We start from the raw sequence: 25,723 nt of genomic DNA, 5'->3' as shown, positions 1-25,723 counted from the left end.
GGTTACTCCTGGCTCTGCACTCAGGAATTACCCCTGGCCATTCTCAGGGGACCATATGGGATGCTGGGATTTGAACCCGGGTCGGCCGCGTGCAAGGCAAACGCCCTACCCGCTGTGCTATCTCTCCAGCCCCCGCCCTGGAGTTTTTTAGGAAAGAATTTGAGACAAACGGAGGTTCGTCCCCCCTTTTGAAATTTCTCCTTACACTTTATATACACACTTGTGTTCAGGCATTCCGTATTCCAGCACCAGGTCAGCCAAGTACGGCGTAAAAGCACTGTCACTCTACCCCCAGACTTAACTATTAGCATGTGCAGTATCGCGTCCCAGTTCAGAAATACCTCTGCCCCGGGGCGGGAGTCCGTGAGGGCAACAGGAAGTACCCCCTGGGGTTTCGAAGGGACACTACCGGCACCTAGGGGCCCTTGTCACCGCTTCCCAGGCGGTCGGGTGGAAAGCCGAGCTCAGCGCCAGTGGCCACTCCGCCCCGGGCCGCTTTCCGCGGTGGGGGTGCAGAACGTGCGAGGCCGTGTGACCGTGTCCCGGCCCCACCCCTGCGGACACTCCCGTGGAGTCGGGCCTGGCCTGGCTTCCGCCCGGGGTTCGGCCTGTGCGCGGCCGCTCTAGCCCCGCTGCGTCTCGGTAGCCGGTCTGGGCCTTGGGCCCGGGACGCGCGCACGCCGCGACCGCTCTAGCCGGCTGCGTCTCGGTGACCGGTGTTTTCCTTGGGCCCGGAGCGCGCGCTCGCCACGGCCGCTCTAGCCCGCTGCGTCTCTGTAGCTTGTGTTTTCCCTAGGCCCGGGGCGCGCGCACGCCGCGGCAGCTCTAGCCCGCGGCGTCTCTGTGGCTGCGTCGACCCCGCCCGTCCGCCCACTCGGCTGTAGCGCTCGGATGAAATGGCTGCGAGACCCTCGAGGCCTGCGGCCGGGTGAGTGGCCTGCGGGGCGGAGGCGCCGGCCGCCGCGGGCTCCCACGGCCGGCGGGCCGCGCGGGGGCGGGGCCGGGGCCTGAGTCGGGCCGGCGGGCCGCGGCGTCCGCGCCGGCCTCGCGCGCCGAGGAGAGAAGATGGCGGCGGCGGGCGGGCCGGGTGGTCGCGGGCGGCGGGGCGGGCCGGGCCGGCGGTGTGCGGGGAGGCCGGGAGGCGGCGCCCTCGCTGCCCGGTCCGGTCCGGCTCGCCCCGCTGCTCTGAGCCCCGCCGCCGGGGCGCCTGCCGAGCTGCGGGCCGGGCCGTGGCGGGAGCCCCGCGTCGCCGTCGCGCGGGCGCCCGGGGCCGGGCCGCGCCGTGGCCGCGCCGAGCGGAGGTGCTGATTCATCGCCGGTCCTTTGTTCGCGGGGAACCCCGGCGCGGGACTCGGTGGCGCTGGGCCCGCCCTCAGCGGCGCGGGCCGGGGTCGTGCCGCCGGCGGTCGCGCCCGACCCTCTGCGTGGCCGTGGGGACGGGGGTCTCGCCAGGACGCGGGGGTCTCGTGTGCGTGTCCGACCCGGGTGTGAAGCTGTGGCGGACGCCGTTTCCCTGTTCCTGTCGCCCCCTCTTCGCGTCCCGGTTGGAGCGTGTCCCGCCTTGTCCCGCCGGGGCCGGGGCCGAGTCCAGCCGAACCCGCAGCGGCCGAGAGCCGTGAGCCGCGCGGCCCGGCGGGGCAGCCCCGGTCGCCGGAGTCCGGCACCTGCCGCGCCAGGTTCAGGTAGCTGGTCGGGCAGAGACGTCACGGGGCACGAAACTTAGATGCGGAGGTTCTGCGTTGCGGAGGCGCAGGTGTTCCCAGTGCAAGAGCCGCTACTGTGTTTCCACTGGAAATACGAGAAATTGAAACGGGAGAAAGAATAGGGCAAAGGCAGCAGAAATGGGCCCTGGGCCTCAGACCCGCCGCCAGCCTGGAGGAGGGCGTGGTGGGCGTGCTAGGCAGGTTTCTCGGTCAGAGCGAGGATAGGACTGACCGGTAAGGTCAAGGAAGGGAGAACTGCCTCCTGCTGGCACAGTGGCAGCCCTCTGCCTGGATGGAACACACGCAGGGCGTCTACTCTCCCGCTGTGCCACACACGGCCCTACTTGAGTTCGTCATGGTGGGCGCTTGGCTCCACAGGCTGGAGTGCATACTTGCTGGAGGCCTGGGGTTCATCGTTTTTTTGTTTGTTTTGGGTCATACCCGGCAATGCACAGGGGTCACTCCTGGTGCACAGGGGTCACTCCTGGCTCATGCACTCAGGAATTACTCCTGGCGGTGCTCGGGGGACCACATGGGATGCTGGGATTCGAACCCCGGTCGGCCTAATGCAAGGCAAACGCCCTCTCTACCCACTGTGCTATCACTCCAGCCCCGGTTCATCAGTTCTTAACACCCCACAGTTGTGTGGTCTTCCTCATCCTCCGAGCCAGTAATCCCTACGAATGGCCGGGTACCACCCAAAAACTGTAAATGAGGCATTGAAATGAACTAAATAGTTAATAGGCACTTATGCGTTAACGTGCATAACATGTGATTAGTTTTCAAAACAAAAACATGAGTGGGCATGGGGACATTATCTTTTTTGATGTCTGGCTTCACCGACAACAGCTAAAGTTGGCATTTACTTCTGGGTTAAGATTGCTGAAAACTGTACTCAGTAACAGGCATACTATTGTCCTGCAACAGTGAACTTCCGGCTACTGAAAGGGCATCCATCGCGTCTCAAACCTCTGACCCTCGACCTAGCTTCTTGACCTGCCAACTGCAGTCAAAGGTTTCTGAATGCCCGACTGCCAGTTACTGAAAATGAAACAGGAAGTGAATCTAAGGGCTTTCTGGCAGCGCTCACCTGTGTTGCGTTTCCTGGGGGGAGGGGTTGTCTTTGGGAAAAGTTTAGGCTTCCTCTGGGTAAGGATTAGAAGTGTGCTTACTCCGACTCCAGGTCGAGTGAGAACTTGACAGTGGTCATGTGCGTGTGCCTGCTCTGTGGCGGGCAGCCAGGACAGGTGCTCACCGCACACTGTCCACTGTCTCCCGCTCTGCAGGGGCGGCTGGAGCAGGGCTTGGCTTTTATTTCTGGTAGTGTCTTGGTTCCCCACGGCCTCTTGCTGCAGTGCTTTGCAGATGGGGTGTGGTGGCAGGTGTTGGGTGCTGCAGAGTGATGTGGGGCCCCCATTTGGTGCTGGGGCCGGAATACACTTTGGAGGACCTGAAACAGTAGGTTGGCCAGTGGGGTATTCTCTGGAGGGTTGGCCTCTTTTCCGCTTGGTGGGCATAGGTGTGAGAGCCAGGCACCGCACAGAGTAAGCATGTGCTTGGCCCCTGTGCCCTGAGCCAGGCCAGGATCAGCATTATTGAGGCAGGGCTGGAGTTAATAACACTCCCAGTCCCCTGCCCTATGCACACCCCAGCCGCCTTGGTCAGAAAAGAAGCCTGTCCAGGAACCTTGTCCCAGTGTCACCCCTGGGCGTCTCAGGAGCCAGACTTAGTTTGCACAGTAGCTTTCTCTTTTTCCTTTCTTGCTTTGGCTTTGGGACCCTTTGGGTGGTGCTCCGGGCTTACTCTTGACCGGGTTTGGGGGACCATATGTGGTGCTTTGTATCGAACCAGGGTTGGCTGCAGGCCAAGGCAGGCTCCCTACCTCCTGGACTCTCTCCAGACCTTGTGAGTGGCTCTTGCTGTTTGTAGATATTCAAATAAGTGAAATCAGGGATTCTTGCTTAGTTGACTTTGTTTTTTTTTTTTTTTTTGGTGTGTGTGTGTGTGTGTGTGTCCAGACACCCCCAGCAGTGCTTCGTGGCCAGGGATCACTCTAGACCAGGTGGCACAGGGGATCCAACCTGAGCCTCACACTTGCAAAGTTCCTCTCCAGCCATCTCCCTGGGCCTGGCCTTTTTCTGTTTGGGCATTGGTGGGGAGAGAAGAGGGTCAACCTTAGCCTTGAGTACTGCCTGGAAACTGCTACAAAGGCCCAGTTTTCTGGACACAACTAGTGGACCAAGATTTTGGGGCATGTTCATAAAAATTGTCTTTACCTAGAAAACTTTCCTTTCTGTCTCAAAAGAACTCTGGGCTAACATCTTGCTCCCTCCTCACCCACAGTCAAGTAGGGTGGTGGGGTGGATGACCTGTTACACTAAATATAAACATAAAAGTACAACTAACCTTGGCCTGGCCTGTCAGGAAGGCTCTGAGTCAGGCGTGCTCAGCAGAGCCAGCTCATCTCTCGCAGTGGCTCTGATTTCTGACTCCTGCTGAATATTGTTCCCAGATCACAGTTGTGGTCCTGTGAGGGTTCTGAGGTGGGGGACTCCATGTAGATGCGTGGCACTCATGTATTCCCTGATTTCTCCTGGGGACTCCCACAACAATGAGTCTCAAGTGGTTTCAGAGGACAGTTAAAGGGGACTGCACTGACTACAGTGACTCATTAGGGTTTTGTCGTGTTGGGCCACACACACTGCTGCTTGGTGCTTGGACTACAGGGTTCTTTGTTTATTTTTGGGCTTCAGCTGGCGATCCTTGGGTTATTCCTGGCTCTGCACTCAGGAATGACTCCTGGTGGTGCTTTGGGGATCGTAATGGAATGCCAGGGATTGAACCCCGGTAGGCCGTGTGCAAGTGCAAGGCAAATACTTGACTCTCACTGTACTATGACTCTGGCCCCAAAGGGTCTGATGATTTTGTTTTGTTTGGTTTTGGGGTCACACCAGCCACGCTCATGCTCAGGGCTTACTCCTGGCTCTGCACTCAGGAATTACTCCTGGCGGTGCTCAGGGGACTGAATGGGATGCTGGGGATCGAACATGGGTCGGCCGTGTGCAAGGGAAATAAGTGACATTCCTGCTGTACATTTTTGGGAGGTTATTTTTGGTTTTGTGGTGAGCCACTTCTAAAGGAACATTTTGCTGAGCTAGAGAATCTAAGAAACTGTAGAAATTATTACAGTTTTGTTTTTGGACCACATCCTTAGTGCTTGCTCCTGGGTCTGCATTCAGGGGTCACTCCTAGTGGGCTCGAGGGAGCACATGGGATGCCGGGGATTGAACACAGGCTAGGCACATGTGAGGCAAGCACCTTACCCACTGTACTGCCTCTAGGACCCACTCCCCAGTAGATTCTCTTTTTTTGGGGGGGTCACACCCGGCAATGTACAAGGGTCACTCCTAGCTCTGCACTCAGGAATCATCCCTGGCAGTGCTCAGGGGACCCTAAGGGAATCTGGGAATTGAACCTCGATCGGTTGCATGCAAGGCAGACGCCCTACCCACTGTGCTATCACTCCAGCCCCCCCAGTAGATTCTTAAATGATAGAAATGGCACATTTTCAAAGTGCCTTGTGTGGGGCCAGAGCTACAGTGGGTCATGTGATTGTCTGGCGTGCAGCAAACTGGTCTTCCGGGAGTAAGCAGCCTTGTGCAGTAGTGGACACACTGGGCTGCAGAGCAGTGGCTTCTGACATCATGGTTTGCTGAGCGCACTGGTGCCCACCCCGGCCGCTGGCCCTGTGTGAGAGGGGACTGCAGGCTTCAGATGCAGGCTCATGATAAAAATTGAAACTTTTGGGACTGGAATCATAGTATAGAGGATGCCTTGCACATGGTTGACCTGGATTCAGCTCCCCAGCACGTGTATGTTCCCCGTAGCCCTGCTAGGAGTAAACTCTGAGGGCCCTACCTTAAAAAAAATATATAAAATAAAAATAAATAAATAAAAAACCATACTACAAAATTTCTGCCATTCGAAACTTAATAGGTTTTGACAATTAGAGATGTTTGAGGAACATCTCAAACATCTGCTTTGTCTAATAACATTTCCCAGTTGCTCAGACACGCGTGTGTGTTCAATGTGCGAGACAGACTGGCCTGCAGGTGTGTCAGAAAGTGGTCTCAGTGGGTTGGCAGATACATGCTGCACTCCCTTTGGAGGTCTGAGTGTCAGCGAACAGCCACATTGAACTCTGGAGTATTTGTGAGGTCGTTGATCGTGATAGATTAAGAGCAGAGGGTTGGGGACCACACCCAGAAATGTTCGCCTTAGTCCTGACTCTGCTCAGGGACCCTTCCTGCCTAGCATGGGGGAGCCATGTGTTGCCCCGGGGAATCCAGCCCACGACTTTGCCTGCTGAACTATTTTTCCAGCCATCGACTACTGCTTGTTTTCCTTCAGGAAATCCTTTCACTAAAGTGTGAAGTGGGGACCTTCGTGATAGTACAGCAGGGAGGGCGTTTTGTCTTGCACACAATCAATCAACCAGGATCTGAATCCTGGCATCCCATATGGTCCACTGAGTGTTGCCAAGAATGACTGCTGAGTGCAGAGCCAGGAGTAACCCCAGAGCATCTCCAAGTGTGGCCCAAAAAGAAATCAAAGTAGTGTTAAGTGGGGGCTAGGTCAGGGAAGGGCCGCCAAGACAGTATTGGAGGGATGTGGTCACTCTGGATGAGGACTGGGCGCTGAAAGGAGGTCAGGTGATGTGCAGGAGACCCTCTCTTACCCGGATTGGAGCCCACAGTGCCTGGAGCAAGGGGGAAGAAAAAGGAGAATGTTCCAACCTTTGAGGCAGTTGTGGGAGGGGAGGCCGGAGGGAAAGGAGGGAAATTTGGGACTTTGGTGAAGGGATTGGTAATTGGTGTCAGACCATTATAAGCCTGAAACTCAATCATGAATAACTTTGTAACTCATGATTCAACTGAAAAACAATTTAAAAATCATCTATATGTAGTAGGGTTTTCGGGTAAGTATTTTGGCTGTCTCATTTACATTTTGGGGATACAACAAAATAGTCCAAATAAACAAGCTCATCGTGGGTTACTCCATTTTTGGAGCATAAAGGCCCTTGAGACCAAAAGGTTTGCATGCTGCCACTAGTTGGCAGGGGGTGGCAGGGAGGCCGTGTCGTCCTGTTCTTGAGTGACTTTGGCTGTGTGGCTCTGTGGTGTAGGCTCCACAGTTGAAAAATTCTGGCTTGGATAAATGCTCTTAACACTTTGGTTCCTTCTAGTGGGTAGGAGGTAGAGTTTTCTGTTGAGAGAACTTTTCCATGCAGAAGTGTTGAGCGATCAGCTAAGATGATGTGCGGGTGTCCCAGCTCAAGAGAAAAGCCTCTCCTGGGGAGGTGGTCGCTGCCAGAGGACCCCCCCCCCCCCCGCTCACCAGGCGCGCTAGCCTGCACAGCTGCGCACAAAACCCTCCTGCAGGAACTCAGGACAGTTCTTTGACTTTGGCCTTGGTTGCAGATGGTTTTGGTCTTTATGACATGCTTTGGATCTGAAGTTCTTACTTGGATTCTCCGTGTGTGGAGAGAGTGCTGCAGATGCCCTTGAGTCCCGTGCAGTTCAGGAGACAGAACCTGCGGCCCTCCCTGCTGGCCCTGTGCTCCAGCCCTTGGAGCCCTTTACTTGGCCTGTGAACTGACTTATTTTAGAATTTGTTTGAAAAAATAATGGACATAATGAATTTTCCAAATATGAAGTCAAGATGAGTGAAACATTCTTTAAAATAATCTGAATATTCTGAGTATGTACTTTGATCTCATTCCACGTCACGGAGGTTTTTTCCCATCTGTGAAGCAAATTAGTTTTTCTGGTGGGGGAGGGAGGGAGAGCCCACCCTGATGCTCAAGGGCTGCGGGTTTCTCCTGGCCCTGCACTCAGGGATTACTTCTGATGGCGCTCAGGATGCCAGGGGTGGAACCTGGGTGAACTGAGTGCAAAGTAAGTACCCTCCCCTCTGTGCTATCCTGGAGCACCACCAGGAGGGATCCCTAAGCACCTTTTTTTTTTTTTTTTTTGCTTTTTGGGTCACACCCGGCAATGCACAGGGGTCACTCCTGGCTCATGCACTCAGGAATTACCCCTGGCGGTGCTCAGGGGACCATATGGGATGCTGGGATTCGAACCCGGGTCGGCCGTGTACAAGGCAAACGCCCTACCCGCTGTGCTATCACTCCAGCCCCTCTGAGCACCTTCTTGTCTTGGCCCCCCAAAACAAAATCCAGCATGTTGCAATTCAAATCAGTGATGTTCAGATTAACACTTAACATTTTGAGTTTTTTTAAATCTTGGAACATCTTGTTTTATAAATGGTCAGTTTGCTGAAATTTAAAAGTAATGTTTAAACAGGAGCTGGAGAGATAGTATAGCAGGTAGGGCTCTTGCCTTGCACCCGACTGACCCTGGCATCCCATGTGGTCCCCTGAGCACTTTTAAGTGTGGCCCAAAAACCAAAATATAAAGTAAACTGCGAGGTAAAGTCCCATTGGATTCTTTTTAAAATCTGTTTTTGAAGTTTTGGGGTCACATCTGGCAGTGCTCTTGGCTTGTGTGTGGCTCCTTGTTCGGGAATCCCTCCTGGCAGGTTAGGGACCCGGTGGGATGCTTTGGGGTTGCACCCGGGTGGGCTGGATGCTAGGCAAGCGCCCAGTCTGCTGTGCTGCCTCTCCAGCCCCAGACCCTTATGTTGAGGTTGGACTCGCCACCTCTGAGAGCGGTGGTAGCCGGAGGAGGGTTCCTAGTGGTTGAAGAGCAGCCCGTGGTTCTGTCTCTTTAACAGGAGGCGCCTCAGAATGTTGGTCTTTGTTCTGAGGTCACTGAGGCTCTCACAGTTACTGGGAGGCGGTTGGCGTGAACTGCAGTAGAGGCGGTGAGGTGTGTGCCAGATTCAGGCTCGGCTGGGGGCAGTGGACAGTTGGTGGCTTATTGCTTGATTTGAGATGTTCAAGAACGGGTACTTCAGGCCTTCCCGGCACAGGGCTGTGTGTGTGAGCTGCATGTGACAGTTTGAAAGAAGAGGGGTAATAAGCCAGGGAGACGGTACCATGGATAGGGTGCTTGTCTTGCATGTGATTGGTGTGCGTGGGATCCCCACATCCCATATGGTGCCCCAGCATCACCAGAAGAAATTGCCAAGCACAGAGCCAGGAGTAACCCCTGAACATCACCTGGTGTAGCTCTTTCCCCCTCCCCCCAAAAGGTGGGGGGCTTTAGACACAAAGACAGTGTGTTCTTAAGATGGTCAGTAATTGATCAGGAACAACAGTCTCTTTTTTTTTCCAGATGATGAACTTACTTTAATTCTTTTTGGAGAGGTGTTTAAATAAAGCTCTTGCTAGCAGTCTCTGTCTCTGTCTCTCTCTCTCTCTCTCTCTCTCTCTCTCTCTTTTTCTTTTTAGGTCACACCTGGCTCTGCACTCCGGAATTACCCCTGGTGGTGCTCAGGGGACCATATGGGATGCTGGGAATTGAACCTGGGTCGGCCACGTGCAAGGCAAAAACGCCCTACCTGCTGTGCTATCATTCCAGCCCCTAGCAGTTCTTTTTTTAAAAAGTTTACTGTATCACTGTCATCCTGTTGGTCATCAATTTGCTCAGGCGGGTACCACTAATGTCTCCATTGTAAGACTTGTTACTGTTTTTTTACTTAAAAGCCTAATATTGAATATTAAAATTGGTGTATCTACATCTTACAGCCTCGTTCTCCCTGGGAGAACCTGGGAAGCTTCCGAGAGTTTCCTGCCCGCATGGGAAAGCCTGGCAAACTCCCTATGGCATATTCATGTGCCAAAACCAGTAACAATGATGGGTCTCATTCCCCTGACCCTGAAAGAACCTCCATTGCGGCACCTTTGGAAAGGACAAGTAAAGAGGCTTCTAAAATCTCAGGGCTAGGACAAATGGAGACGTTACTGAGACCGCTCGAGAAATTGGACTATCAATGGGATGATGATGATGATGATAATGATAATGATCTACAAAACAAGGTTCTGGGTTTTGAAGGTTTTTTTTGGTGTTCCAGGGATTGGATCAGGTCTCATGCATTCAGTATATGTTCTTGACCATTAAGCCATGTCCCTGGCCTGAGAGTTTTTAATAATTGTGTTTACATGTAATTTTATTATTTTGGTTTTTTTATGTTTGTGTCTACACTGGGTTTCAGTAAGATGCCTTTATCTCATACTCCTGTGATTGTTTTTGAAATTCACCATTCCCTTCCCTTCATCCCTATAGTTCCCTAAGATCTATAAGTATTTTTCTTGTCTTTTAGGAGTTTGCTGCATGGGAGCAGTCTCTAAACGATCTGAGCTGTTGGAGTGACAGATCCCGTTATTGGAGCTCAGGAGGACAGCAGCCCGGAGACCTGGGTATTTGTTATATTTAGGATCTCAGTGTGTCCAGCCTTTCAGAGTCAGGCAGGTAAAGTACCTGTAATGTTAGACCACAATGATAAAACTTTTATTTATGGAGTGGAGGCAAAGGCAGCGCGCCCTGCTGTGCTCAGACTCGGGCTATTTTGTGGCAGTGCTTGGAAGCATACGTGATGTCTGGGATCAGACTGAGGTTTGCTGCAGCATGGCAAGTGCCTTAATCCCTGTACTATCTCTGGCCTCAAAATGTAGCCTGATTCTGTTTGAAATTGTATTTTCTGCTTTAAAAAAGTTGATACATTCTACCATTTTCATTTGATCACAGTATTCTTTTTTTTTTTTTCTTTTTGGGTCACACCCTGTTGGCGGTGCTCAGGGGACCATATGGGATGCTGGGATTCGAACCTGGGTCGGCTGCGTGCAAGGCAAATGCCCTACCCACTGTGCTATTGCTCCAGCCCCTGATCACAGTATTCTAAACTGCAGCCTTGGGTGCCTAGGGGAATGTCCTGTCTAGTCTGTTTCACAGGCGCACGGTGTGTGTGCTGTTCTTGGGGCCTCTGCTCAGTTGTGAAGCATGTGCCCACGGACATATGCACAAGCACATGCCCCGCCTTTCCCTGCCCAGCATGAACTTCATGGGAACTAAGGGCTCAGGGCCTCAAACTGCATCATCAGATTAAAAATGCTGTTTGAAAATGCAGACTTACTGAGCCAGAGGGAGAAGACAGCATGTCAGACGAGCATCTCCAGGAGTGATCCTTGAGCACAGAGCTGTTAATAAGCCCTAAAGAGCACTGCCCATGCGGCCCCAAAACCAAAAAAGAAAGAGAAAAGGGAAAAGGTCTGTGCTGCAGGGTGGTTTGCAGAAGAAACTGTAACTGCCAGGGCAAGGGAACTGCCGATGGTGTCATGAGAATTGTTAGCCCTCAGCACTTTCCTACTGCTGTGAGGAAGGAGTGTGGTCCTTCTTTTTTTTTTTTTTTCTTTTTTGGGTCTCACCTGGTGATGCTCAGGGGTTACTCCTGGTTTTGCACTCAAGAGTTACTCCTGGTGGTGCTCAGGGGACCATATGGGATGCTGGGGATCGAACCCGGGTTGGCCGCGTGCAAGGCAAACGCCATACCCGCTGTGCTATCGCTCCAACCCCGAGTGTGGTCCTTCTTGAGGGCTTCCTCCTCTCTCATTTCAAGGCACAGCCTTCTGCCATCACTGCTGTCCTGTTGTATGGGAGCAGACGGGGAGGCTTGCTCTTTGAGTCAGACTCAATGTCACATCTGATTCCACACTGCTGGGTCATTTGGTTGGGGAGGTCATTTTTCACCTGATCAAGTGACCTCAGCACAGAGGTGCCGTCCTGGTGGCATGGGGACAGTTGTTTCTGGGGGGCTGCAGGACAAACAAGGAGGGGCTCGGGAGCGCTGACATGTGGTAGATGGCAAGGAATCGGGCTGTGTGGGGTGTGGAAACATGTGCACACTTCGTTTCTCAGGTTTCGTTCTCTGCCGGCCTCCTCAAGGATGGAACATGGTATAAAATCAGAGCTATCGGGAACACAGAAGTGACCACAAGCCTGACAGCCTGGACAAAAAGTCTCAAGGTATAGACCCTTCCAGATGGCACCGTTTTCTGAGGGACTCGTTCTTGCATATGGCCTTTTGGCAAAATCTCTAGGGGAACACTGAGCTCCTGGCTGCAAAGCAGCTGCCCCCAGCACCCAGCAGGCTCCTCTCTGTAGACCCTGGGTGGAGGGCAGTGTTCCTCTCCGTGTGGCCTCAGGCGCTGAGCCTGCATTAGGCCCCCTGCTCTTAGCCTCCCAGCATGTACATGGAGTCAGTTGATGGCAGCTTGGGGTCGAAGGAGCCAGTCCTGGGTGGGTATGAACTGGCTGGCCTGTAGCCCACCCTCGTAGGGGGTGTTCTGTGCCTTAGTGTTGCGGGTTGGGGGAACTCTTTTTAGTGCTCCCAATGATACTTGGACAACCAGGCCAGACAGTTCAGTGTTAGGGCCCAATGACCTGGTGTGTTGGTGGTGCCCGATTCCGGGGGTAGACTGGATAGACCGGGTAGTGCTAGGGGGTCATATGCCAGGGATCCAGCCCCGTGCTCTTTGCCCTCCCGCACCCCCCCACCCCCTGGGGTTGTGTACTCCTATAGCCCAGTGGGCCTCATTCACGTTGGTCGTGCTGTGGTTGCGTTGTGCCACTAGGTATGGATGATAAAGGTGAGCCGAGCAGTGAGGAAACACCCAGGGCCATCAAACCCACAAGTAAGGAGTTCAGGAAAACGTGGGGCTTTCGAAGAACCACCATTGCGAAGCGAGAGGGTGCTGGCGACGCTGAGTTAGACTCTCCGGAGCGGCAGCCCCAGCAGCAGCAACAGAGCCTCTCCCTGCGACGCAGCGGGAGGCAGCCAAAGCGGACTGAGCGTGTGGAGGAGTTCCTGACCACGGTCCGCCGGCGAGGAAGGAAGAATGTCTCGGTCTCTCTGGAGGAGTGTGGCGAGCCCACATCTTGTCCAGTCACAGATGTGGAGACTGCCTCAGAAGGGAGCGTGGAGAGCACCTCTGATCTGAAAGGGGGCCCCAAGGCTGGCTCCACAGGAGAGAAGGATCCCCCCGCCTCTGCTGAAAATGCCAGAGGAGGTGAAGACGACGACGACACCTCCGATAGTGACAGTGACGGGTTGACTTTGAAAGAGCTTCAGAATCGTTTGCGAAGGAAGCGGGAGCAGGAGCCCTCTGAGAGGCCCCTGAAGGGGATGCAGAGTCGCCTGAGGAAGAAGCGACGCGAAGAAGACCCGACAGAAACTGTGGATGTAGAGGCGGGTAACACCATCGAGAGCTCACTGCCCTGCAAGCAGGAGCCCGAGGCTGAGCGGGGGCCGGCAGCCCAGGCAGCCAAGGACGATAAAGAGGGTCTGTTGGAAGGAAAAGCGACACGGGGTATGGCAGAGGAAGAGCCCAGAGACCTAGGCAAGCACAAGCCCGAATGTGAGGTGTACGACCCCAACGCCCTCTATTGCATATGTCGCCAGCCTCACAACAACAGGTAGGTCCTGGGAGAGGAGGGTGCGAGCTGCCCGGTGAGCGCCATGTTCGGTTGAGAGAACAAGGGCTGGAGGCATAGGAGTGCGGTGGGTAAGGCGCCTGCGTGGCAGCTCGCCCAGGTTGGTTTGGTTCCGTGTCCCGCCAGGACACAGCCCTCCTCATGGCAGGAGGGTTGTTGAGTGTCACTGATTGTGGCCCCAAAAACCAAAAAGAGAAAGATGAGCAAGTCCTCATGGGAAGAGAAACGTGCTCGGGTGGTCACCGTTGCCTAGTGCCATGTGTGGTTGGTGCTGTCGCAGCTCAGAGGGCCTGTGGCTGGGCTGGATCCTGGGTGGAACTTGTGAGCCGCCCTTGGCCTACCGTGTATAGTGAAGGCACTGGCCTCGTTGGGGCGGCCCCACCTGGGCCTCTGCAGAGTAGCTGAGGCACATTGCTGACCATTTCAAGCAAGTACGAGAAGTTCGTGGTGCTTATTGCTTTCACACTTGTCTGTAATTATTTTTTTCCATTCTAGAGTGTTGAAACTAATTTGACTTGATAGTGTTTAAAAGTTAGTATTTGTCTTGTTTTCCAGCCCTAGTACCATTATTTTTTAATTTCAGATTTATGATTTGCTGTGACCGTTGTGAAGAATGGTTTCATGGCGACTGTGTGGGCATTTCGGAGGCTCGAGGGAGACTCTTGGAAAGGAATGGGGAGGATTACATCTGCCCAAATTGCACCATTCTGCAAGTGCAGGATGAAACCACCTCGGACTCTGCAGAGCAACAGGAGGCGAAATTCCGGCCCACCGATGCTGACGGCGCAGAGTGCACTAGCATAGGGACGATTGAGCAGACATCGAGTGATGACCAAGGGATAAAGGGCAGGATCGAGAAAGCTGCCAACCCAAGTGGCAAGAAAAAGCTCAAGATCTTCCAGCCTGTGAGTACTTGTTGTCTGAGTGCAGGCGTGGGGCGGGAGCAGCATGACGAAGAGCTCTCCTGGGAAGGAGCTAGGTGTGACAGTAGGCTCTGAGCCCAGCAGAGTGCTCCAGGCTGCCCTCCCAGGGAGTTCCCACGCTTCTCCACTCGGGCCCCTGGGGACCAGCTGATGTGCTCTGCTGCTTGGTTGACCTCCTGTGTTCCTTTCACGGGTTCACCTTTGCAGTTCGGTCTTTTCCTTACTGTGAAATTTTGAACTTGTATGTATATTAACAAAATCGGTTCTAGTTCACTGAAACACAGTTGTAGGTTGCCCAGGACAACCAGTCCCACCCCCACCCCCCACAACATACACAGCAAAACCTCTGTGACCCTGGGGATGTGCCTTGGGGCTTACTCCTGGCTCTGTACTCCTCAGGGACCACTTTTGGTGGGTTTATGGGATCATGTGGAGTAGAAATCGAACCTCGGTCAGCCATGGGCAAGGCAAGAGCCCTCTGTGCTGTACTATCTTTCCAGCCACGGGGACTAAATTCTTGTGCCGTTGACCCATAACCACAGTGATGCCAACAGCAGTGTCTGAGCTACATCTGTTGTGCTTTTGTCATCAGGTTGGGGTGGGGGAAGTGCTGAGGAAGGAAAGGGCACCCCTAGACTGTTTGTTGGGGGGTTCACAGTACCAGTCTTCTTGCTCTCCGTCTAATGAGAGGCTCCACGTACACTGTGCCCATCAGTGGCCCTCAGGTCGGCCAGTTTGGGACACTGGCTAAGTATGCATCATTGTCCCAACTCCCGCTCCTCTATTCTCCAGGAGATCCCAGGCTGGAGGTGTGGTGGTCAGTGTGGGATTAGAAGGAGGGTTAGAAGCTTTGTCCTGGGTTTCCCCGGCTCGTCTATGCATGTCTTTCCAGGCCACCAGTCCGTAGGGCCTACCTCTGGCAGGGACAGGTGCACAGATAGCTCTGAGGCTCCGTGTCTTGCAAGCTTCTCACACAGCTGCTCTGCCTTATTGGTTGTTGCATGTTAGTTGTGAGGATTGTACCACTTAAATGCATTTCCCATAGAGGAATTGGCATTCATTTGTTCCGTTAAGAAAAATAAGAAAATGTAAACTGATAGGAAAGTCATTGTCCTCTCTTTCAGAATCCCTCTGTGCTGGTATTCTAAGTAAGGCTTAGATTCTTCGGGTGGAAAGGAACATAAGTGTGGTCTGTGCACTTTTTCTTAAGCATCGATGATAAAGTTTAGAGCTGAGAGTCGAAGCATTGCTGCTTCTGACCCCAGGCTGTGTGGCAACAGAGTGGCATGCATTTCTCCCTACCTATCACTCGGTGACTACAAGTGCCTCAGAGGCCAGGCTGTGGGGGAGGGGGCACGTGGGTTAATTGTAGAACTCCTATGCAGCATTGGCAGCATTCTTAGGTTGGAAGGTGACTTGTTGCTTCCTGGAAGTTCACATTGAATTGGGTGTCCTAGATTTTATTTGACAACCTGCTTTAAGAACAGCAATGGATGCTTCTCTTTGCTGGAAATCCTGGCGCTTTTCTACAATGGCCAGACTCTTCTGATGGACTCCAGCTTCCTAGCTAGGGCCTTGAGTGACCTCAGCTGAACTTTTGCCTGTTAGCATCGTATTAGGGCTTGAGTGGACACCCAGTCCTCTGTACAGTGGATGGTGGAAGGGGCAGGTCACAGTCTTGAATGAGGACCTCAGATGGGGACTAGGTATCTGCTCAGAAGGAGCAAAGGTAAGTTTTTAGTTGTATTAAAAAACACTTCAAGAGGGGCTGGAGAGATAGCACAGCGGGTAGGGCGTTTGCCTTGCACGCGGCCGACCCGGGTTCAAATCCCAGCATCCCATATGGTCCCCTGAGCACGGCCAGGGGTAATTCCTGAGTGCAGAGCCAGGAGTAACCCCTGTGCATCGCCAGTTGTGACCCAAAAAGCAAAAAAAAAAAAAAAAAAACACTTCAAGGGGGGCTGGAGCGATAGCACAGCGGGTAGGGCGTTTGCCTTGCACTCGGTCGATCTGGGTTTGATTCCCAGCATCCCATATGGTTCCCTGAGCACCACCAGGAGTGATTCCTGAGTGCAGAGCCAGGAGTAACCCCTGTGCATTGCCAGGTGTGTCCCAAAAAGCAAGAAAAAAAAAACACTTCAAGGGGCTGGAGCAATAGCACAGCAGGTGGGGGTGTTTGCCTTGCATGCAGCCAACCCAGGTTCGCTTCCCAGCATCCCATAGGTTCCTCTGAGCACCGCCGGGGTAATTCCTGAGTGCAGAGCCAGGAGTAAACCCTCTGCATTGCAGGGTGTGACCCAAAAAGCAAAACAAACACTTCAAGAGGGTGGGGCTGGATCAGTAGAACACATCAGCAGAGTGCTTTCCTTTCATGCCATTGACCCCAGTTTGATCCCCGGCATTGTATATGGTCCCTCCCCTGATGGCAGAGCCAAGAGTATGCCCCCAAAACATAACAAAGCAAAAACCAAAACAAAACATACTCCGGAAGGGCCTGGACAGACAGTACAGTGGGTAGGGCGCTTGCTTGCACATGGCTAACCTAAGTTCAACCCCTGGCACTTTCGGGTCCCCGGAGCCCCGCCAAAAGTGAGCCCTGAGCACAAAGCCTGGAGTAGGCCCTGAGCAGCTCTAGGTATGCCTGGAAAAAACCTCTAAAAGAACAACTTTTTAATAGCTCTTGGTAAGGGCAGTGACCTCAGTGCAGGAAAGTGGTTTTGCAAAGTCCCCTGACCACTGGTGTAGTGAGCACACTATTTGAAGCCCCACATTTTCTGGTGCAGGTTGTAGAGGCTCCCGGTGCCTCCAGATGCATTGGCCCTGGGTGTTCACGTGTGGCGCAGCCTGACTCTGTGTACTGTAGCAGTGACTGTATCCTAAAGCACGCTGCAGCCACGATGAAATTCCTGAGCTCTGGTAAAGAGCCCAAGCCTAAAGAAAAGGCCAAGACGAAAGTGGAGAAACTCGGTCTTCCCAAATGCAGTGTCCAGGTAAGCGGAGTAAGTTATGAGCGGCTGGGCAAAGGGAGGTCGATTCTGGGTGAGGGCACAGCAGACATTGAGAGTGCAGACCATCCCCTTGACCTCTGCCCTCATGTCTGTTCTAGTCGTTGCTTCACACTTCTCAGAGTCCTGCAGTAGGCTTTGTTGGAGAACTTTTTGTCCTCTCTCCCCCAACTGAGGGGCAGTAGAGCCCACAAAGGCACCCAGGGGCAGGCCTCTCTTCCCCACTCTCTGGCCTCTCCCTGCTCTGCTTGTACTGGCGTGAGAAGCCAGGGCAGGGGAGGACTGGACCACTTCGAACACTTGAGGAGACTGTCTCCGCTCCTGTGTCGAGTGTTGTGCCCCCGTGGTGCCTGTTGCAACCCTCACTGGCACTATTTGATAGACCATCCTGGCGGCGCCTGTCATTCTTCCCAGGGCTTCATTTGCCAGTCAGGAGCAGTGAGTGCCGAGTTGGCAGGGAAGTGAGAGTGCACCCGCAGATCCCGGTGCACCCAGGCAGGGCCCTTCGTTCCTCACTCCTGCTTGCTGCCTCCCTCCCTCGAGGGTTTCGTTCTTGTGTGATGCAGGGCCTCTGTTTGTCCCATGTCTTAAGTCCTGAGTATGTCAGTGACCTGGGCAGGAACCATCACCTGCTGCTGCCGCCTAAGGATGTGTACCCAGCCGGGGCAGGGATAGGGACTTGGGGAGACTGGACTGCACAGGGAGTGTGTCCTTACTGACCATAATGGTTGGGATTTCGTGATTCTCCAGGCAGGCATTAAAATCTCTTCTGTGCACAAAAGACCAACTCCCGACAAGAAAGAAGTCCTGCTGAAGAAGGTGCTGGTGGCCCTGCCACGGAGCGAGGCTGTCCCGCAGGAAGCAGCCTGTGATGCCAGCACGCCATCCTGGGCAAGCGACCACAATTACAATGCGGTCAAGCCAGAAAAGACTGCCGCCCCATGGCCATCCTTGTTGTGTGCATGTATGTATCACCTCGGGGTAACCTCCTGGACCCTCCCGTGCCTCCTGCGCAGCCATCCACGCGGGCCTGGCCGCAGCTAGCAGCCTTGGCCCATTTTCATCTGCACCTGCAGATTGAAGCAAGTGCCCGCGTCTGAGACACTCTTGAGCCCTGTGCCTGTCCGTAGTCCTTCCTTCTGTCTTGATTTCCCAAAGGCTGGACAAACCTCATTGTTGAATGCTTGTTACTCAACAGTTGGTTGCTTTAATGTTTTCATTATTGGGCTGCGGTAAGTATTAGTATTCTCCTCAGCCGAGTCTGGTTGCACTGACCCACTGCCCAGCACTCTTTAAGTCCATTTTGTCCACTTCCAGGTGTCAGCACATGGCCCCACTAGTTTGAGGTGGGTTTTTCCACTCTTCTCGTCACATGTGATCACTGCCTTTGTTGGGGATATCTAGTTCTGTACAATAGTGTTTTGCTTGATGCTGTACTGAAGTCCAAGTTTCAGGATTCAGATGAATATTTTTCACACCCAGCTCACATATGCTACACACCCACACAAACACATTTGCCATTTCCCACGGCTTCTGATGTTGAAGGTAAGTGTCCTGTGAACATTGAGCAGCGCCCAGCTGAGGGCAGCTGTCAGGAGAGCCACTTCCAGACTTCTCCTGAGTGAATCCACACCAAGGTGCAGATGAGTGTAATCAAGGTATTTCAAAAAGATTTTTTGAAATCACACGTCTTATCATGAAATTTGGATTCGTGAAATTTTTTCACAGTCTAACTCCCAGAATTAAATTTTAGACGTTCACGTTGACCTGTGGGGCATATCTTTTCCTCTTAAGGTTCTTTTTAGAAGGCAGGCATCTAGCTCCAAGGTAGGACACATCGCCCTGCAGTGTGTGGAGCCCTTGGCTCGATTCCCAGCAATCCCAGTATGTGTAGGTTTGCTCTCTGTCCTCCTGTCCCTTTCAAAAGCATCAAAGTGTCTTAAAAACCTAACTGGTAAGATGACTGAAGCGCTCTGGGCCACCTGAGCCCATCACACCAGGAAGGCGCTCTCCTGGAGGCGCTGGGCCTGGTGCTTTAGGAAATGGGAGGCCACATTCCCACTTAGAGACCAGAATAGTCTCAAGGAAATTTCCAAGAAGACTAGCTTTTGGCTTCTCAGTAGGTGGGGGCTTTGTTCAAATACAGACCCTATTGTGGCATTGAGATGAATTGATAAAATCCAGGTTGTTTGAGCTAAGAATTTATCCTAACATGTCTCAGATGTGCTTCCAGTTATATATAGCACCTCTCTAACGTGGCCCATTTATAGAGCGTTAGGATATGGGCAGGAGGGTGGGAGTAGCTGCTGGGGTGTCTACACAGCTACCGGGCACTTCAGAACAAAAGCAGACAGGCCTGGCCTCCACCTGCCCTCTCAACATCAGTTCCATGGAGCCTGTGCGTGCCAGCGGGCACAAGAGAAGTCAGTGGGAAGATGGGGCGGACGGGCTCGCCTCCGGAACCTCACTCCCACCTCGCTCCGGGTTGGAGGGGATAAGGTGGGTAGGGTTGGGGTCCTGCCTCTGGGGGAGCCTACGGTCTCTTGCTCCTAGGTGAGTGATTTTCACCTTGCGCACAGTAGATGTGAAGGATTTAGTCCTGCTTCCCAGATCACTGATGCCAATTGTAGGATTGTTTCTAGGCCAGGAAGGTCGCCTACTGCTCGTCCAGAACCCAACATGCCCAAGAGGGACCCCCAGCCACCTCTCCAGCTACAGGCTGCTACACCCTCTTCCTGCACCACTCCCTGAAGCTGCTGTGCTCTGAGCGAGTTAGGATGAATCAGTGATTACTTTTCCCGGCTTGATACTTAAAGTGAACAGTTGCTTCTGATCATTTGTTATCCCAGAAATGTCATCTCAAAAGATGATTGGGTGGGAGGAAAGTGAGGTATTTGATTAAAGCATCTGGCGTCATCGGCCTTGGTGAGTGGCAGGCCAGGAAGGTTGCCACGTAGTCAGCAGAGCCCACCTTTGACCACGAGGACCCCTTCTCCTGCCTTGGCCAGCTGGGGGCTGCTGGTGTAGCCTTAGCTGCATGTTTCAGCCCCCACACTGCTGCCCCAAGATGCCTAACACCCTTCCCCTACCCGCAACCCCAGAGACAACAGCTGCAGCTTCTCCATTAACTTGGGGTGCTTGTGGTACAGTAGTACTGCTCCTCCACCCACCCTTGGGTACAATTCCCTGCTCCTATCAAGACCTATTTCGGCTGCTTTGCTTCCTATTAGTACTATTCTGCCAATATCCCTTTATTGTCAGGCATGGAGCAAGCTGAATCCTTTTTCTAAAACACCTGAGGTTCCTTGTGGACAGTTTGGGATTCTACGCTGCATATTCATATGCACAAATCCTAGGTTTTTTGAACTCTAAATGGCTCATGACTTTGAAACACATGACCTGAACAGGTTTTGAATGGGAACTGAGATTTCTACGTTTCATCTAGCTTTGAGTAGAAACATGGAAAAACTCAGAGCCTGAGTCCTGACATCAGGCTGCATTGTGGGACCTTACAGTCTCGTGGTCTGGACAGGCACTGCACAGCCCCTGATGCAGAGTTCATAGGCTGCTGGAGGTAGCAGGTGTCCTCAGCAACAAAGCCAGGGCCGCCAGGGCCGGAGCCTGAGAGCTTCAGGTAGAGTAAGAGTGTTGAGCACATGTCTCTCTCTCTAAAATCAGTTGCATGATCCCTTTTTGTGTTTGTAGAATGGGGACACATTGGCCATCCTCGGACATGGCCGTGATTGGCACCAAATTGCAGTGCCAGGAATTGAACCAGGGCCAGCTGTGTGCAAGACAAGCACCTTAACCCCTGTACTACCTGTCCACCTGCCTCCCCTTTCCCCCTTACTCTCCAGAACTGTCAGTGGCCGTCAGACAGGGTTGGGGACATGTCGATCATCCTTTGCACTCCTCCCTGCTGGAGGAAACAGCCAGATTGCTGCTCTTTGCGCCTCTGCCACTTGGTTCCCAGTGGTATCTGAGGGGTCTGTCTTCCAGGCTTTTCAAGAAGAGCCAGCTGATGAGAAGAAAAGGCCAAGAAACGGTGTCCCACGACCCTAGATTGGCCAGGCCCCATGCTCCCCCTGCTTGTGCTCCTCAGGGAGGAGAGCCAGTGCCGTTTCCAGCTGGCTTTTTTCTGCCGGGTTCACTGCTCCTTGGTGAACCTCACGTCCCTGTTTATAGCTGCTCAGATGGGATCATGCCAGGAAAGCCTTTTTTGTGGCTTTCCGGTTCCGTGAGCCAAGGTCCTTCAGTAGGGCACACTGCAGTTCCTATATGAGCCTGACCACTTTCTCGATCCACATGTGACACATGAGCACACACAGGAAGTGCAGTAAAACTAGCGAAAGTCATGGCCACTTTCCATGGAAGAAGGTTGGGGCAGTTCTTATTACCGGGAGCCTGGAGGATGGAGCAAGAGGACCATGAGGTAACAGCTTACCTGCCCGCCCATGGGCTGCTGCTAGGGACCTCATTGGGGATGGGCAGGGGAGCCTGGGCAGCACCGGAGAGGCCCCCTAGATGGCAGCAGCCAGTGGGGAGACAAGCGCCATCCTCCAGGAGGCCTGTCAGATGGGGGCCCTGCAGGGATGGGGTTAGCATTCATGGAGCGCGAGGCAACGGGTGGCTCACTAGACATATCCTGTCCTCTTCCTGTCAGGGCACTGGGGATTAACCCCGTGGCTGTCAGCCTGCGGGGCCTGAGCCCTTTCTCAGAAGAGTTGGCCGCCACCTCTGGGGGTTGAGGCGTGCCATCTCAAGACAGCATGAGTGATTAGTGTCAGAATCGTCAGCCCAGAAGACCTGCACGACCCTTTCCACCCATCTGCTCGTGACCTGGGCTGTGACCCTGACTCCCAGTCACCGGAAGAGCCCCCTTGAGTGTCACCAGGGTGTAGCTCTGGGGGCTTAACCAGTTTTCCTGTGGTAGAAGTAAATCAGGACTTGGTTGTACTTGTAGAAGAATGATTTCCCTCAGATACTTCAGCAAGCATGCCGCCACAGTGGCTTCCTCTTGCTGCTGTCACCCCCTCTTCACGCCGCGAAAGCGCCTGCCAGTGAAGACACAGTGGAACTGGGGATTCCATTGTGCGGCCGGCCGTGCCAGGGAGCAGGTGCCCGCATGCTTCAGCTCTGCCCTGGCCTCCCCATCACAGCAGTGCTGGGAGGGGTGCCAGGACCTCTGCTCTCACCACGTGCCCGCCAGCCGCCTGTGAAGAGGAAGAACCCTTCCTGGTCTGCGCTGGGGGGGAGGGGGGAGGGGGGAGGCCCACGTGGTCTGGGCGAGACCCAAAAAAAAAAAAACCCAAAACACCCAGGTTTCTTGCAGGGTCCTGATCCAGGAGCTGTATCTGAGGGGGCAGGGCCACATGTGTCCTCTGTGCTCCGCGTGCCCCCCTTAAGGTCCCATAACGGGGACTGGGGCGTTGCGCCATCCTGCTGGATCTCTGTCCTGCTAGTGCCATCCAGTGGTCACACTGCGGCACTGCAGCCAGTCTCCTGTCCACCCGACCTCATGCTCCTGGAAATCATCCCAGTGTGTGTGCTGCTGAGTCTAGCGCACCCCTAACGCATCCTGGCTGTTACGACGCCTTTGTTCCCCAACAGTTTGCTGAGGGTTCAGCCAGCTCAAAGCCTGCGCCTGTGCCACACTGCACGAGGCATGCAGGGCCCAGGCAGCATGAGGTCCGCCATCCACTGGAGCCGGCCTGCACTTGGGCCCACTTCCTTTGCCCTGCATAAGTGCATACACAACTTAAGAGTTTGGAGAATTGGCAAGTCTGATGCTAGCTCTCAAAAGGAATGTTCTATCCTCCCAGCATCGTGCCACAACCATGGTGGGGGCCTTGAAGTCTGCACGCCAGTGGCTGCCGCTGTCACTGGTTAGGGCTCTCCATATCCTAGACGTTCCTTTTCAAGGTAGAAGGGCATAACCAACTTGTGCTCTGATCAGTTTACCAACAGGAGCCTTGAGTCTGACCTAGGCCCAAGGAATGTCTGGATGTCCGCTTCTGCTGCGTGAGACATTCCAGCCCTCCCAGCTCCATATTGAGGCTGGTCAGCACTCTGGGTCCTCAGTCTGGAATCTGTACGGGATTGTCCTTGGCAAAGGCCCTTTGAGGATTGGAGGGAGCAAGGTCTGACTGTCTCATGCACAGGTGTGAGAAACTCGCACCTCTTCGTGCCACCTTTCCCAACACATGCCCCAGGCAGTACTCGGGGGTCACTCCTGGCAAGCTTGAGGAGCCGTATGGGATACCAGGGCTTGAACCCAGGTCAACTGCATGCAAAGCAAGCACCCTACCTGCTCTTCTGTGTTCCTGGCCACTCGGGGCAGCCTCAGGGTCTGAGAGCATTGCTGGGTTTCTGAGTTGACAGCAGTGCTGGGCCAGCAGTCTCAGCTGGGAATTTGTGGGTACCAGATGACAGCTCCTGCCACGTTTCCTGCCCTCCCTTTCCCCACGAAAGGGTCTCAGTTTACTTGGGTTGGGTGCCATGTGCCTTACTGCCATGTGGTGACCCCTTTGAGTTGACTCCAGTGGGTGAACTGGTTATTGCAGAGGGGGCTGTACCTGGGGACTGTTTGGGACCAAGGCAAGGATTGCCCCCGAGCTATGGCACTGGCCCTGCATACCAAGTGACTAGTGTTCATGAGGGGTCCTGGGGCAGGCCTCCCCCGTCCCTGGGGAGCACAAGCGCGCTGGAGCATTTTTATTCCATGGGGGCAGGAGTGGTTCTCTGTGCTCTGGCTGGACCACCTGTCCAAAGGGGTTCCCATGTGGCAACCTGCTTGTCTCAACCTTGTCCCAGTATTCCTGCCACTCTACGTGCCAGTCTTGTACAGGCCTGCTGCTGGCACAGGAGTGTGGGGGGGGTGGGCTTAGAGCTGTCTGATCCCATCTGACATGACAGGTGGAGGCGCCTAGTAAGGCTGAGTCCAGCACTCAGAGTCCTACAGTGGTGCCATGACACACTTTTTGCACAAGTTGCAGGGTTTTGTTCATGTATCCAAATTTCTGGGTCCAGTACTTGATTAGAAGTGCAGTGTTTGGTTTTGTCTTCCCCAGTAACTGAACACAGCAAGGGCTGTGTGGATAGGAACACTTATGTAACAACATTTTTGTGTGCCTGTCACCTCAGTGTTCTGGTTCACTCCCCGTGTTGCATGTTTCTGGTGACGTCCCCCACTCCAGAATGAACCCTGAGTAAACATCCCCCTTCCCTCTGTGCTGTTGCTGATTATTCCCAAGCCTGAAAGGCTTTTCATAGTGGTTCCGAGTTTGTAGTTTGTCTTAGCCATCCGGAAAAGAGCTGTAGTTCGTGTTTACAGGAAAGTCAAGCTTCGGGTCAGGGAGGTAGTTCAGAGCAGTGGAACCGCATGCTTGTACCTAAGAGCTCCAGGCTCCATCCTTAGCATTGAGCTGGGAATAACCCCTGAGCACTGCTTCTTGTGGGCCACCCCCTGAAAAAAATTGATCTGAATTTTATTTATTTGCTTTTTGGGCCACCCCCAGCAATGCACAGGGATTACTCCTGGCTCTGCACTCAGAAATTACTCCTGGCAGTGCTTGGGACCATATGGGATGCTGGGAATCAAACCTGGGTCGGTTGCATGCAAGGCAAATGCCCTACCTGCTGTGCTATTGCTCCAGCTCCCCACCCCCTTCCCCGGAATTTTAATAAGCACTCTCATCATTTTGGGTCTTCTGGAATTTGCCTCTCAATGTTGGAGCTCAGCTCATTGAAATTGAGACACTGCTCCCTGTTTGTCTAACTCCCCGTGGCCAGAGTTCAATAGTCTTTCAGAAGTGAAGTGTGGTTGCTACCATGAATTCCGCTGAGAGCCTTCACGCTCCTGTTCCGAAATCACTGCCGCCAAGGTTCTGTGCTCAGGGCTGGTGAGAGTTCAGGGGTTTGATCCCCAGCACTCCCCATCGTCCCCTGAGCTCCATCGGCAGTGATTCCTAGACACAGGGATGAATCAGGAACCAAATCTGTGGTCTGGGTCTGGCCCAGGATGCCTCTGGGGAAGCCATGCAAGCCCACAGCCCTACTAAGCCTGTTGCCTCTCCTTGCAGCCACTAAAGAGGAGCGGCGTGTGGAGGAGAAGCCAACTGTGGCGGCGGCTGCGCCCAAGAGAGCTGTCCCTTCCGGCTCCTCTGCGGGGAGCAAAGCACCTGTGCCCAGAAACCTCCTTCCGAAGAAATCTCCGTTTGTGAACATGGCATCCACCAAGCCAAGCATCAAAGGCTCGTCGGGCTTCCAGGGTACCATTCCTAAAAGACCATGGACCGCAGCTGCTCCCACGGGCAGTGCTCCTGCTGTCAAGAGGGCAGGGCTGGCACCCGGCACCTCCACATCCACTTCCAAAAAACTGTTGGGTTCTGCTGCATCGCTGGGGGCCGGAAGGAAGGTGGTGGGTGCCTCCGTGCCCGCGACCTCTCCTGCCCCGGGACGCCCCGGGGCCTCAGGCCCAGCCCCATCACAACCAAATTCACAGATTCGGCAAAATATAAGACGTTCCTTGAAAGAGATTTTGTGGAAAAGGTGGGCTATCTGTTCATCTCATTTGTTGGTGGAAAGCTTTCCCTTCTCCAGAAGCCGTTTCAGGATTGCCCTGCTGTTGAAAGCCATCA

General features: G+C 53.8%; 1 protein-coding gene across 5 annotated transcripts in view; it reads left to right on the top strand.

Annotated features, from left to right (window-relative positions):
• Positions 1–25,723, top strand: part of DIDO1 (death inducer-obliterator 1) — a 43,926-nt gene that overhangs the window by 5,726 nt on the left and 12,477 nt on the right. For 2 of the 5 annotated variants that reach the window (XM_055140646.1, XM_055140642.1), the window contains exons 1-8: positions 753–928; positions 9,990–10,138; positions 11,582–11,689; positions 12,298–13,138; positions 13,740–14,061; positions 16,863–17,069; positions 17,835–18,048; positions 25,166–25,634. In XM_055140646.1, coding sequence (XP_054996621.1) covers positions 12,300–13,138; positions 13,740–14,061; positions 16,863–17,069; positions 17,835–18,048; positions 25,166–25,634 — 2,051 coding nt within the window. In that variant the 5' untranslated portion in view covers positions 753–928; positions 9,990–10,138; positions 11,582–11,689; positions 12,298–12,299. Of the gene's footprint in view, positions 1–752; positions 929–9,989; positions 10,139–11,581; positions 11,690–12,297; positions 13,139–13,739; positions 14,062–16,862; positions 17,070–17,834; positions 18,049–25,165; positions 25,635–25,723 lie in introns of those variants that run through there. The other 3 variants (XM_055140644.1, XM_055140645.1, XM_055140643.1) reach the window with 3 other exon arrangements.

This window comes from Sorex araneus, chromosome 5, assembly GCF_027595985.1.
Source record: "Sorex araneus isolate mSorAra2 chromosome 5, mSorAra2.pri, whole genome shotgun sequence".
Classification (NCBI taxonomy): Eukaryota; Metazoa; Chordata; class Mammalia; order Eulipotyphla; family Soricidae; genus Sorex; species Sorex araneus.
This window is presented reverse-complemented; position numbering and strand designations above follow the sequence as displayed.